At 38.4% G+C, this 15,740-nt stretch overlaps 1 protein-coding gene across 3 annotated transcripts in view; it reads right to left on the bottom strand.

Annotated features, from left to right (window-relative positions):
- Window positions 1–723: 723 nt before the first annotated feature.
- LOC148345720 (uncharacterized) overlaps window positions 724–15,740 on the bottom strand; it is an 85,700-nt gene continuing 70,683 nt past the window's right edge. Inside the window, exons 3-7 of one of the 3 annotated variants that reach the window (XM_088325826.1) lie at window positions 15,292–15,474; window positions 14,686–14,833; window positions 14,540–14,586; window positions 14,260–14,381; window positions 724–1,023 (exon numbers count right to left, since the gene is read on the bottom strand). In XM_088325826.1, coding sequence (XP_088181952.1) covers window positions 909–1,023; window positions 14,260–14,381; window positions 14,540–14,586; window positions 14,686–14,833; window positions 15,292–15,474 — 615 coding nt within the window. In that variant the 3' untranslated portion in view covers window positions 724–908. Of the gene's footprint in view, window positions 1,024–13,741; window positions 14,157–14,259; window positions 14,382–14,539; window positions 14,590–14,685; window positions 14,834–15,291; window positions 15,475–15,740 lie in introns of those variants that run through there. The other 2 variants (XM_088325825.1, XM_088325827.1) reach the window with 2 other exon arrangements.

Here is a 15,740-nt window from a genome sequence, read left to right on the forward strand (position 1 = left end):
GAATGTAATACAACTTAAACCATTCAGTCTTTGTATTTGTTGGGAATGTAATCGAACAGTAATTTACACCCAAACATGCATTTCAGGTGAATTGGCCGGTCCAAATTGTCCCTAGGTGTGAATGAGCGAATGAGTTGTCTGTCCCTGTGTGCCCTGTGATTGGCTGGCAACCAGTTCAGGGTGTCTCCTGCCCACTGCCCGGAGATGGCTGGCCAAGTAATGTTTTTTGTATATCCCTTAATCATAAGTAGTCTCAAAGGGCTGCAGAGATCAGACTATTGCAAAATACAGACTATCATTGCACCATCTGATTTAAACATCCATTAGGGCAAGGAAAAACTCAAATATCTCAGCATGAGGAAAATGAAGAAACCTTGAGAAGGTACCGCAAATGAGGTAATCCCCCTTCCAGAATGACGAGGCTGTAATGGATGTTGCATTAACAAATTGTCACGTTAATTTTTTTTTATTTAAAAAAAGAAAAGTACAATATATAATGAAGAATAAAAATTTAAAATAAAAAGGTTGACCGGGTTGCAATGGATGTAGCATTAACAAACAGTACACAGATACTGTCAAAATGGTATATAGGTCATTCTTATAATTTATAATATAAGTGTGTTTTAAGCCTTGTCGAGTCAAGTCAGATTCATTTATAAAGCCCTTAATCACAAAAATGTCTCAAAGGACTGTCAGGAACCAGGAACGGAGACGGGAACCCAATTGCGTTAGTTTCTAAGTTTTATTTGAAAAGAGATGTAAGCTGGCACCCACGATCCAGTGATCGTTGATTGTGGGGAGCAGGTCGCTTCGTGATGCGGAAGTCGCACTTCTCTTAGCGGGAGCTGAAGGCTCGCAGCGATTGGACGGACGGCAGTCCCGTGACAGGTAGGCAGAATCAATACGTCTTAGCGGGGAGGTCGATGGCCAGGGCAGGAGAGTAGCTCGTAAACATGGGGCAGAAACAGGTCGGAACCGAAGGCAGGAATCAAAACAGGAGAGTAGTCTTTGGTACTTGCTAATCTGGCGAAACACACAGGAACACAGGAGTACAATCGGACGTCCTTGTCTGGACGCTGACTGGTTAAGAAGTGAACGTCGGCAAATTAGAGAGCGCGCTCCGGCGTGCCAAACGATTGCCACAGGTGTCTTCACTTCGGCAATCATGACAAGGACTGCACAGGATTACAATTACACAACTAGACAATTCCCGCGGCAATTGTAAGAGTTGTGATTGATCTGGAAGATGATCCCGGTATGTATATATAACCCCGGTTGTTAGCATTATGAGTTAGCATAAAGTTTTTAGCTCAGAGAGATGTTTCTGTTATTTTTTACTTGGTTATGTGGGGGGACTCTGCCCCCCCACACCGGTACTGGCAAGTTCATTTGAGATGGGCCCACAACCGTTAGCAACAAGGATATGCCTTGTGGAGGTCTAAAAAACACATTCATGGTAAAAACCATAGTAATAACACTGTTATTACACTTTAAAAACTTTTGAAATATACATGTTCAAATAGAATGGGCCGTTCGATTTTAATTGGCCCATCCGGAATGCATTGAGCCCATTCAATTTGCTGAGTCGTTAGCATGTTAGCATTAGAATAATTTTGCAGCATGAAGAAGTTAGCATTTAGCCTTTAGCATCACTTTTTAGCATGTATCCGTTAACATAACTCATCAAATGAGGCCATTAGCATAATTTTTAAATATTAATTCGTTACAATATTGCCATTACCAAAATCTTTTTGCATGAAGTTAGCATTTAGCCGTTAGAATCACTCTTTAGCAGTTACCCATTAACATAACTCGTCAACACTGCAAAAACTGCCTCTAAAAAAACAAGAAAATCTAGCCACTATTGCAGGAAATTTACTTGTTTCAAGCAAAATTATCTGCCAGTGCAGCAAGAAAATCCGACTCATAAAGTTTTCTTGAAACAAGAAAAAAAAAAAAAGAAAATAAGATACCTAAAAATGTTATTATATGCAGTAATACTATTAAGTGTACTTGTCAATTTTTTTTTTTGTCTCATTTTAAGATATTTGTGCTTGTTTTGGAGAATTATTGTTTAGAAACAAACTGGGTTTAAGCCAGGATTGCTCAAAAGTAGTTAGCATGAAGGTTACAACAAGATCAATATTCTTGTATTAAGTTGAAAATAAATTAGAAAATGGGTCAAAAACAAGATACATTTGCTTGTAATAAGTAATAAAAATCTTAGGCGAGGAAGTCTTGTTTCAAGAAATTCTCTACGTTTCGATATACTATACAAATGCAAAAATAGTTTTAATGTGAAAATTACCATTTTATTGGCAAACCACAAACCTTTGTCATTATCACAAAACACAATTGACATACCAGTAACAAAAATACTCATTTTCTTGACAAGATCTTGAAACGTTTGTTGGCGAACTGTAAATCTGTGGGGGTCAGATGCTGTTGTAGAATTCAACATTGGAGAATTTGTCGGTTCGATAGATAAGTAGATAAGGGAACAGATAAACAGAAGCCAGCGTGGAGGGAGAGACGTTTATTGCAACGAAGTTTCTCTCAGAGAACGGTGAACATGACAATGGTTTTAAGCAGTAGTGACGATTACGCTGGATACACCCCAAAAGGCGGTCCTGTATCACGTATGAGTACGTGACCAGTCCTTGCACGCCGTCTGGCAACGGTATCTTCAACCGAGGTCACCCCGACCTTTTCCCACAAGCAAGTAATGTATTGTAAGTTAATGTAGACATGTATGCAAATCTATTTCTATATATGCAAGTGCAAATGCTTTTGAGGATTTGCCACAACATAATCCCCCCCTTTTTTTTTTTTTTTTCCTTTGAATGGAAATTAAAATTGAAAAGGAAAACAGAGTAGTGGCAAATTATTACCAATCGTAGATATCAATACAGGACAGAGTTTACGCGAATCGAAAATAAAATAAAATTCTGGCGGTCAGCCTGCTGTGATTACTCTAACTTTCATTGTTCATGTTTCATTAAATAAAAAAGAAAAAACCCCTAACACTCCAAACATCTGACCCATGCACTAACCCCCCCTTCATTTATCTTTATCCGTACATACTGTATTATACACGTGGACCGTCGACGGTTGATCGGTACGTGATAAAGGTAAATGAATAATTAAACTGATCAGCGATAACAAATTTTGGTAACAGCCGTCGATACATTTCAAGATGAGTGCATGACTGGATAGTGATACAGCATATACATCGGCCTTTGGCCTGACCCCTGTGCATAATTTGAAGACCATGCACTGTCGTATTCGTCAACGGGTGGCGTGAAGTCAGATGTTGGAGTGAGTGTTATCCCAGCAGGCATCACGCTCAGTTTCCATGCAGCCAAAAACCCGGAAGCGACGATGACCATCCCAGGCAGCAGCTTGTTCCCCGGCAGTGTGACATACCAACAAAAGAATCACAATTAGAAACCAATATATTTGTTGCTGTTATTCCTAGTGCTATACAGTGTGTTGCATGTTTAACAATAGTGCCAATTGATATCGTATTCAGACCAGATCATCATATGTGTCTCTTTCAGCAGATGCTCCATTATTTAATGTAATTTAGACTGACTATTAACGTTGCCAAATAAAATTCAAGGTTCTGAATTCAGTTGAGTCATCTGTTCTCCCTCACTAAGGAATAGGCTTGGATATTTAATCACTAACTGTGCTCATTTAGCTTCTTACCACCCTAGTATTAGCCACTACTGTCATTTGTTCTCCAAAAGTCTTAAGAATTACTCTTTTAAGAATAGGTATGGCACAGAAACACAACAAATACATAATTATTACGATAGTTAGTACGAAAATTTCCCCCTTTGCTAACATACTACCCCAGTACCAATCAAGAGATACTGTTCTTTTCAGTATTTACTGTCACTTCATTGCTCAACTCACTGACATAACAGTCAGTGCTTTTGTGAAGCTTCCTGCTTCGGATGAATTTAAAGGTATATACGTACAGCCTTCCTCCTTTATCATATGACACACCTATACTGGCTAAAAGAAAATCGAAGGCCTGATGATTCTGCCAGGCCATCCTAGACGTCTCATGTAATTGCTCTCCTACTGCACTAAAGGCCTCGTTAATGTAATTAATAAACGTTGTTGGTTGTAATAAATGTAGTTAATCCATTTTGCGTTCTTATTCTGAGTTATCCAGATAAACACCGATCCTAATCCAGACTTAATTTCATTGCTAGCTATAAATTACTCTGGAATTACTCTCGGTTGTCCGATGTTATTTAGCCATACCCGTCCACATACATATGTTTTCTTTACTCCGGCCAATTGTCAACAAAGATATTTCATTTAATTGCTTTTTCCCCTTTTCACTTCTTCCTTTACCACTTGTATACCCCTCTCTTCTCTTTTCCTCAACGCCTACTTTCTTTTCGCCTTTTTACTTCTTCCTTTGCTAACTCTTATCTTTCTGTATTTGTAACTTCCTTACTTGCTCTGCCAACAAACCATTTTCTACATAACTTTCCCTTCTCCTACGCCCCCTAACACATGCTTTTTAGCCCACTAGTTTAATGGGAAATTGACATATAACCATCTCACTTAATCTTTCAATTCATTTATTTATTTTTTCCAAACCAATTAAATCTGCTATCCTAGCTCCACCTACTTCATTTGAAAACGACGTGCATTGATCTACAACGATTCATCTTACTCATTTGTATTCCATTCAATGAATATTTCCTCCATATTCAATGAAAAAAAGTATTTACTCACGCTTTTCCACTACTCTCGTACAACAATGCTTTTCATTCTCAAATTACTCCATTTATTCCACTCAATTGGATTCTTCATCATCTTCACATTCCTTTATTTTCAAATTTTTACTGAAAACGAAACATTTTAATTCATTTTCTGTCACTATTCCATCTTTCTATGGTGTGGTTTTGGCATTACCTCTATGAATCTGAAATAACTCTACATAATTATCTAAACTTACCACTCCTAAATTTATCGTTTTCCAATTGAAAAAACAGAAAAAATTTGGACCGTAAAAAATATTTATTGGAACCCCTTAGGCCCCTATGCGTTATGTTGTACACCCTTTGCGTCAAACGCTGATTTCCCAGAAAACGAACGTTTTCGATTCCTGACGCGATGTGCTCTCGGTTCCACCCAAAAACAATATTTTTAAACGGTCTTACTGTTGATAACAAAACGTTTTTGTCGTTGCATTGTGCACTTAAATTCGCATCCTTTTTCTTCTTTGTTAAAAACGCACGCGCTCTCGTCCGCGGCAATTTTCCTTCGTATTTTTCTATTTTTCCTTTTCAGTTACGTGGGCCGCTTAAACGCGAGCGCAAGACAAACATAAGACAAAGAAAAAAGAGAATACAGGAAAGAATACAAACGTTTACAACATTGAACAAACATAAAACATATGACAAGACAAATGGCCCACAAAAATTTAAGTTGTTTAGTCAAATTAAGTCAGTGCACATTGAGACCATGCGCCTACACAACTACCGAGTTAGGGTTACGGTTTTCCTCTTCTACACAATTTCCCGAATTTTACGTACTGGCCGTGCACTCATTTTTGGCTGTCGGCGTTGTAACCTCACTCTTTAGTGCTGCCGCCGTGGGTGTAGGTTTCCCTGGACTTTGGTCGTCGGAACTCTTCTCGCCTGTACCGTCACATTAAGGTTTACCCTATTATCCGTCACTTTAGTCTGTACTGTCGTTAACATATTTGGTTTCTGGTAGGCCGTCGGCACTCCGACTGGTTGCACGTTTCTCTGACTCATCCCATGATACCCGGAATTTCAGTAATTCAAACTTGTCTTCTATCGCAAATTGCACTATTTATACACGTCCTTCTACTCAATCAAGGAAGCAAGGCTTAGGGCGCTCTGAGGAGAGGGATGACTGAGAATGGGCGCCAAGAGTGGACTGAGAGTGTGATCGTGGCTACTGTGTTGTGCCGTGCAGAGTCGATTCAGTTTTATTAAGACGACAGCAGTGTGTGTGTGTGTGTGTGTGTGTGTGTCGTCGTATCGATACTAATAACTACAAGGAGTGGAATGGAACTATGACGACTATAACATGAAACCAAACGAGACGTCACGCTCTATAGAGAATTTACCAACCTATTTCATCATCGCCTACAATCAGCTTAAAATTTTTCCAACATTCTGCTTCTTAAAAGAACCTAAAAAAAAATCAGTCATTAAAAGCGCAATTAACCACCAGTCTATCGTCCCAAAAACAATTGTTTTAAGTCAATGGTGGGCAAACTTTTGTCGTCACGGCCTAGGGACACATCCAGTTTTTCTCATTTACAATTATGATGTTGTATTTCATTATATTTAATTCCTGTTTATTTACTTTGTGTAAGCTTTGCACATCAAACTGAAATATTAGCCCTTTGTTCCTTGTTATTTTTTCCATTGTTCCTTACAAAACCGCTCCCCAGTTCCCAAACGTACGACGCTGATCGTTTGGATACACCATTTTTCAGATCTTTCCACAAACACTATTTATGTCTGGACTTGGGCTTGGCTATTCTAACACATTTATATTGTTAGTTTTAAAACATATTATTTTAGATTTTGTTTATGTACGAACCTCTACTGAACATCAGTATACCTTCAGGGCAATTGCAGTTGACTCAACAAGGTTCGTTTGCTTTCGGAACGGACTAATCCCGTTTCAATCCAATTGATTCAAATTGATAATGTGTTTCGATTTACAATAGTTTCATCATTTCATATTTACTGCTAGAACCAATTAAACGTATAAGTAGAGGTACAACTGTGTACAACTTTCTTTTGCACTATATTGACTATTTTTCACCAAATGCATATTTACACAAACCTCAACCGTATGTAACATTTTAAATGCACATTCTTGTGTACATATTGTATTAATTATAACTATAACCTTATCTTTTCCGTTCCTTTACCTAACTTTGAAGATGGAGTGTCATGCCAAATTTAATTGTCAGTTACAATATGTGCACCCGTTTTGTAACTATGTCCGTAAAGTTATATTCCTTCTTATCATAAATGATGCGCATATATGTAGTGCCTTCCAATACCCTGAGGAACTCCAAAAACACTACATAATGTGTTGTCTTTCATACTTTCGTCGCAAGTTTTTCATACCCAATTTTCAGCAAATTATCCTTATTTAAATAACTTATGTTGTATGTTTGTCTTAGTGTTTCTTTTTCTTTTCTTTCAGAATTAAAGCATAAAATATACTAGGTTAACTTTTTGTGGAATTCAGGGGCACTTAGAGTCTCGTTAAGTTTTATCGTGCTTACGTACTGAGATGTTTTAGTGCAAACAGGCGGCCCGCGACCTTGGCGTTATCAGCACCAGGGGGGATTGAATCCGGCCCGCGACAACACTTAGTGAAGCGCAAGAGAAAAACAAGCTGTAGGCTGAAATATGTCAACTTGATGTGGCTCTCACAATCGCTGTATTTATACAATCTTTCCCTCTCTTCCTTTCGTCCCACCCTCTCTTTTGCACTTTCTCATTTTCTTTCTCTCTAATGTACTAGTCCGGCCAAAATTCAGTGTGGAATCAATTGTCCTAAAAAACTGCCAACTCGAACTCAATGTCAAAAATTTCTAGTTGTCTTTTCATCCCTCTGTAATCATAATCTCTTATTGTTGATTCGATATAAAGCAATACCTACTTGTCACTTATGAATTACCTTGTTGAATCGTATTTATTTTATATTACTATCTTAATCTTTTATTCCGCGCAACAATCTTCGTTTTTACTTAACTGTCTTAGTTCCCTTTGTTTTTCTTTTTCTTTTCTTTTTAAAAGAAATATTTCATTCAGTGACTGGAATAGCTTCAGCTACGTTATTAATGATTTCTAGTCTCCAATTTTCTTCCCTGTGATACTATGTCGTCATCTTCAAACTTCTTTCAATTTTTGATAATTCGAAATCATTCACACCACTAGTAATCTATTATTGAATATGAGAAAAACTAAGGAAACAATCTTTTTATGTATTACGCCTCTTTTGAATATGTCCGTTTATAACCAACGAAAAGATGGACACTAAAATTATGGATGGTTTCCAGTCGTCTTCTTTGTTTTACACGCCTCTGCTTTAGCAAAACTACACGTCTAAAAAGTTCTTACCCTTTTTACATTCGCATATTCAACGAGAGATGAATAGTTTTGTTACTTAAACATTCTTTCTTTTTAAACTATTCTGTATAATTATCTAGTATACACTCAGTGTTCACAGTTCACCCTGTTCCTGTGTCCCAGACGCATCATCTATGTTGGGGACGCAACCATTTCCTGTAAATTTTCATTATCATTTAATTCCTCTTTAACAAAGATTCTTGGTTTTGCTGTATGAGATTTTATTTTTCTGCACGCCGATCTTAGCTCTATGTCATGTCTTTATTTCTTTACACTTACCCAATCTAAACGTTTGAGTCTCTTTGCTACAGCTTCTGGATAAAACGTTCGTTGTCGGTTAAGGTTTTATCCTGCGAGTTTTTATTAGAAATGTCTTGATAGTGAACCTAAATCGTTTAATTAGCTTTTTTATAAAGTATTTTTAGCAATTTATATCCAAAACAGGTACTGCTGTAATGACTACGCGATTGTAAACTGGAGTTACTGGAGTTTTCCATAACATAACATGAGCATCACCTAGAGGCAGTGAAAAATAGTGCTTATGTGGGTGCTGTGACCCCCCTTTATTATCCTGTTAAGCACTTTTATTTTGGTTGCACTCCACAGTGCAAAGACTTCTTGCGGTCAATTTATACACACTGTCCCTTTAAAAAATTTCGAGTGCATGTCTCTTATGAAACCATATTCTAAAAATTATATTTTACACATTTTCGTCACATCTCACATTTTTCTTTTTTCCTGTAATGTTTTTGATTTTGGTACTTTAGAGCTTATCTACCTCAGGGCCAGTGAGCCCTTCATGAGGTAAAGTGTACTTGTACTTTCCAAATCACCAACCGTTTTGGCATGTTATACAGTAGTGTCACACTTAACCGGGTCGCTGTCTCTAGGATGCGTCATGGTCGTCAGCGTCGCTTTTCGGATCTCCGGTTGCACTTTCGGAACCGCAATTTTCATTCGCCGCTGCGATTTCTCGAGCTCTGCTCCTAGTAACAACCATATCAGACAATTTATTATCACACACAGCTTTGTCACCCACATCTTGTTTTCCTAATTTGAACGTTACTGTCCTGTTGATCTTGCTTGGTCTCGTTGACGGTGGCAGCAGGGGTCAGCAATAAATGATTGGTGAAAAATTAATGCCATTAATTGCGAAAAATTAATGGAATGGTTGCTTAAATTCATAAATCCATTTATTGCAAAATTTAAATAATTAGCAACTATTGCGAGTTTGCGACCCATTAATTGCGAAATTATTCGGGTTTTTTTGTTAGTCGATTGCGTCAACAAACGTGCAAATTCTCTCGCCGCGCGAGCATTTCGTATGCGGTCAAGGGCACATACACGCACAATCGGGACAGTGCATGTATACGCGTAAGCTACCGTGTTTCCCCCATTATAAGGCCCAGCTTTTTATGAGAAATGAAATTCAACCTTGTCAACAAATTGCCTAAAAGCCCAACTTTTTTTGTTTTCTAACAACCGCTTCTGGGACAGCGAATTTGTTTCCCACATCGTTTCATCTAATGAAAATCTCTAACATTTTCACTATATCCGATGTTTCTATGTTGTACACATTTTGTTCATAAATGAATGTGTAATAAATAGCAAAACCTCTCATTACTAAGGTGTCTTACTGCGCATGATAATGTTGGCGTGAATGTTCTATCATTCACTGTTCATCTAACCTCAGTTAGTGTTCCGTCAATTCGCATATTAATTTAGGAGGAATCGACAAATTATAATTATAAAACAAGCCCCAACATGACGGTAGCTGATGTGATCACCAATAACTCAGAAGATATTTTTTGTACTAAAAGTAAAGATTAAAGGACCAGTTTGTTCGACCACATTGACACGGCTAGTATACCATTAAATTACCAATTAATGGCTAGAAATCCAATAAATACCCATCAATTGGCCTTGCCGCAAAAAAAAAATAATTTTAATTTTTTCGCACTTAAATATTATTTTTCTTCCAAAAATCAATTAATGATGACCCCTGGGTGGCAGCGTGAGCCCTCGACCTGGACTGCGGCCAGCGTTGCCCTCACGACGGTGTACGGTCCCTCACGCCTCGGATGGTTCCTCTTTCGTCGACCTTGATGTACACGAGATCCCCTGGGACGTCTTTTCAAATGGTTGTTCGACCTTGGACTCCTGTCTCTTAACCAGCTAGTAGATGACAGCCGTCAATTGCCACATTCAGTCTCTCAGTTCAGTTTGTAGTGTTTTGTAGTTGCTCAAGTGGCCCAGATGCGGTGCTGGTCTGCCTGTTACAGGGATATGATTTGACCAAAGTGAAATTATCTGAAAATGAGGTGAGGGTCTGGGGGGCGCGGGCCCCCAACTGGGTCCAGGGCAGTGCCCCGGTGGGGGGACTAGTGGGGCGAAGTCCCCCCCGGAGCTCATGGGTTTTCCGTGTTTTTAAGTACTTTCAATGCATTCAGATGACAAAGAAATAGACAAAACAACAGCATCAATTTTCAATGTAGTTCGAACTATCCCATAGAAAATTACAGTTTAAGTCAACTCAAAATCAGTCACATTAAAAAACATTGGACTACCTTTGCTTTTAAAAACTATCACTGAGAATACCATCATATCTAACTCATGTGATTACTAAGTTAACACATAAATCATGTTGAAGAGTTCAAATTTCATGAACAAATAATTGTATCATGACCAAATGAAAAGTAACTCATTAGAACATACCTCTAATGTCTTTGTTATGGCAGAAGAGTTTATCTATAAATGAAAGTACTGTAGTGGGTTGTACCTAATTCACCCATGGAACCATTGTTTAATGTGTAGTTTTTGTAAGATGCCCTTCACGACCTTTTGAACAAACAAATTTATCTGATATAAAGTCAAAGGTATTTCCCTGTTACCTATTCTCCATGCCTCTGGAGACACAATCACCGATTTCCTGGAAAGCAGATTCAAAATACAATTTTAGCAGTATTTCTGTGTTAAAAATAAAATAATTCACAATCCAAACGTATCAATATTCCTCAGATTTGTAAACACTACGTCAATCAACAAGATTCTAGCGTGATTCAAAGCAGACTTGTGTTGTTATCACCGCCCTGTCGACGGCCTTGGCCGTCTGGCTCAGTCCCTTGTGACGTTCACTCGCAGTCTGCCGCCGGAATGTTTTCGTGAGCTTATCAGTACCAAACTGACCTTGGTGCTCAGCTGTCTACCTTTTTCCCCTCGTAACTGGCTGCAATCAGCACTGTTTGAGGAAAGCCTGGATGTGCTCCAGTGTCCCCACGACCCTTCTGTAGACAAGCGGCCAGACAATGGATTAGTGAACGTCTTTGTTTGTTCTTTGCTCGTTTTTCTGTCCATCCTCAGCCCTTTTCAACGATCGTCTGACTTCTGAATCCTGTTAAATCGGTCATGTTTACAAACTCGGATGTTTAGTCTAGGTTAAATGACTGAATGAATGAATGAAGACATCACCTTAGCAATTAAATTCTTAAATTTTTCATGGTCTTCCTCAAGATTGAGTAATCTGCTCTTCATTGTATTTTGAAAAAGCTTGCCAAATTGTCCTCAATTTACCCAAACTATACTTATTACGTTTATCGGAACAAGATCTCACAAATCAAAAGGCCGCACGCAAACGGAGCACTTGACTTGACGAATTAAGTAATCCCTCCATTTTTTTATTTTTATGACACCACTTAACATAACGTCACATAAAGTAAAGGGAAAACAATACACACGGTCGAGCTCAACTTACACACGGAGAAAGACAGAGTGGTGGGGGTAAGGAGGGGGGGGTAAAAAACAAAAACAAAAAAGAAAAAAGACCAAAAGAACCAACGGTTTGCGCTAATAACCCACAAAAACCAAGAAGCAGTCACTCCATCATTCATCCATGCATCCATAACTCCACACCCAACGCCAAACAAAAGAAAAAACAAAAAAGACAAAAACATCAAAGGTTCTCCTCCGCGCAGCGTCGTCCTAGCCCTTAAACAGTTAACTATAAATCACCCGCGTACAAAATAAGATATTTTATTTCCTTTTTTACAAAAATACAGAATATAATTTGCATAAACAGTCAAATAAATATTACATTTCAAAAGGGTCTTTAACAAACGTTTAGGACACTTTTACTTGTATTTATTTTATTATATAATTACCTCTTTTTAATATTAAATATAAAAGCAGTAACGTTTGCTCATTGGTAACATTTTTTTAATGACTGTTATTATTTAAATAAAGAGAAATCACATTTAAGCAGGCGATGTTATCTGCCATTGAAATAAAAATCACTCAGCGAAGCCCACGACCCTGAGATTAAGAATCTCATGCTCTACCGACTGAGCTAGCCGGGCGGGGGAGAACACACATCCACAGACAGAAAGACACACGCACAATTCTCGCTAGCTGGCACACACCAACATTCCCGAATGAGACATCTCCCACACTTAAAACATGTCATCAATTCCCACACATTCTTTGTATCGCCTGTTCTATGCGAAAGTATTTTAATAATAAAACATCGATTACTGCTCATTTTTTAGCGTCGGTCTAACAAAATCAGATTTTAGAAAATGGCGATCTTTCATGCACCACACTTCTTGTTAAATGCAAGGTCACATGTCGGACTCCCAAATCATAAATCCACTAGGGAAACAAATAAATATTTCCCGTATTAACAATATATAAATCGTCTATTTTGAACTGTCACTAGCCAATGACGACGTCTTATCACAGCTTTACACAGATCTCAAGACAATCATAAATATAAAAAACCTGACGCCGCTGCCCATCTTTTATCCAGATAAAATTAGCCTTGTTATGTTTTACACGCAGCCAGTCCCATAAAAACAGGATTATCTGAGCTCATAATTCCCGTTCGGACAAAAAATCTCAACTCAGTTTACATATCTCATCCGTCCTAACTTGGGGGCCAGACTTTAAGACGGAAATCCACGTGCACGTTTTCTCATAATTTAGCTCCAACAGTGGCTCCCGTACTTCCCACGAATCCCGGACGAGCAAACTGAAATAAGGAAGAGAAAAAAAAACTTTCCTTACCTCAGTCGCCCGCTCGAGACCATTCCATTGAGAAGTCCTTTCCCTTTTCCGTTTATCTATTTGCCAGATCACCACGTTGGGCGCCATTGATTTGTTGTAGAATTCAACATTGGAGAATTTGTCGGTTCGATAGATAAGTAGATAAGGGAACAGATAAACAGAAGCCAGCGTGGAGGGAGAGACGTTTATTGCAACGAAGTTTCTCTCAGAGAACGGTGAACATGACAATGGTTTTAAGCAGTAGTGACGATTACGCTGGATACACCCCAAAAGGCGGTCCTGTATCACGTATGAGTACGTGACCAGTCCTTGCACGCCGTCTGGCAACGGTATCTTCAACCGAGGTCACCCCGACCTTTTCCCACAAGCAAGTAATGTATTGTAAGTTAATGTAGACATGTATGCAAATCTATTTCTATATATGCAAGTGCAAATGCTTTTGAGGATTTGCCACAACAATGCATCGACATTTCGTTCTGTATACACGTGTACTAGAACGACAATAAAGTAGATCTGAATCTGAATCTAAATCAAAGTTATCACTTACACATGTATCAGTGAACTGTCAAACAGACAACACATTTTTTTGCCTACAGAATATAGAGTGCAAGTTACCAATTTCTAAAAGAGAACTGCAAACATTCTTTTTTGTCTAATTTTAAGAACATCAGTTGGGTTGTTTTTTTTAAATCAATGCTTAAACTCAAAACAAGGCAATTAAAACACACACTTACAGGGAGACTGAGAGGCCAAAGCGTAAGGGGTCACAAATGTTTATAACAGAAAAAGTTCTCAAAGTACGTCCATGGATGGGTGTGTGGGTGTGTTCCCGAGGGGAGGCAGCATTATACAAAGTTATGCAAAAAAGGCCATCCAATCACTTCTTGCTCGTTTGAAAGCTGGTGTGGCATCTTTGTCATGGATTGAGTCCCCCAGGACCTCAGTTTGTAGAAGGGAAAGAACAGAGGCCACACATTTAGGGTAGGTCATATTTAATACATAATAGTATGCAATTATGTAGAATACTGCATCCCCTAGGTACCTTTTGGGTGATGGGATTGCTTCGGTTCCAAGGCAGAGAAAGGAGTCGAGATTTTCATCCACCAAAAGGAGTGGTGTGGTGAGTGGCCTTCTGTTCAGGAACGTCTCGGGGTCCTCTGTGGGCTTAACAGAAAAACACAACATCAGTAGGACAGCAATCACATCCCTCCATTCCCCGACTAAACATGACAATTTAGTATGAACAGAATAGAGGACCAACAAAAGGAGCAGCCATATTTGAGAAAGTTTAGTATGCACTTATGTAAAAGTTTGTGACTTACCAGAAGAACATGAATGAGCAGCATGGTCAAGAGGTTTATTGCTTGCTCTTCTAAAAAAAAAAAAAATCAAATCAAATATTTGTCTCTCAGTATACAGAAACAAACAAGGATACAGATTCTATTGGTATTATGTTGGCTGTTCTTACCAGCTGAAAGTGACATTGGAGGTTTCATTGCCCTCTTGTAAACCCCATAGAGGCATAATCTAGATTTGAATTCGAGCCACCGCTCCCTCAGCTCTTGCACGTAGTTGGAGTTGTTGTTGTCTATTATTCGTCTTAGTTCATCAAGAACCTTTGGTGGGGAAGACACAAAGAAGTGTTGTATGGAAATATCCAACACATAGTAGTTAAAGCATCACTTGAAAACAACAATTATATGTAGAGAGGTATTCTGAAAAACTATGTTCCCCTTCCCCTCCTCCATTTGTGAAAATAATTCTATTCACACTGATGATAAAACGCTAATAGACAGGTGTGTTGCAAATAACATGCGAAACAGATGGACTATCAGATATTCTAAAGAAGGAAAAATCACACCACAATGCATAAATGCTGTTTTCCCTGTCTACATGCAGAAATAAAACCAGATTGCTCATTTTCATTTTTCAGAGAAAATACATGAAAGGTTTTCCTGCATGGAAATGGGGTCTGAAACAGCTATTTAATGTATCAAAGCAGTATGCACCCAATGTTCAAAAGAACAATTTCACTGTTCAACTGAATCAAAGTGTGAATTGTGATCATACTTACATGATCAATATCTCGAAAGCATGGATATGCCTTCAATATTTTTGCCGGTCTGTCTTGTTCCCTTATTGTGTCCGAATCAATGAAGGCCCTCTTCCCCTCAAACTCAAGGTCAAGAAGTTGTGCCACATCAGCTCTGTTCTGTTTGGTATTGCGATATGGCCATGCGGCTGTCCTGCCTACATTCTAAAAAGGTAAAAGAAAATATCACAACACAGTTGAGGTCAAAATTATTTGCTTCTTGCTAATGTTATTCATGCTATTGTTTCTACTGGAACAAAGACAAAATGTCCACTACAGCTAATGAAGACATTCATTAATATTACTTGATTAGAAACAGGAAAAGGCAAACATTACAAGGTCAACATTTTCACCCCCCTGTAAAACAATAGTATTTATGAGAGTTTTGTGGTGCCTGGCCTTGTCCTTTTCTGCTTTTTCTTGTTTCTGTT

This window comes from Urocampus carinirostris, unplaced genomic scaffold (genome assembly GCF_059441175.1).
Source record: "Urocampus carinirostris isolate Australia breed hairy pipefish unplaced genomic scaffold, RoL_Ucar_1.0 HiC_scaffold_30, whole genome shotgun sequence".
In the NCBI taxonomy this organism is placed as follows: domain Eukaryota; kingdom Metazoa; phylum Chordata; class Actinopteri; order Syngnathiformes; family Syngnathidae; genus Urocampus; species Urocampus carinirostris.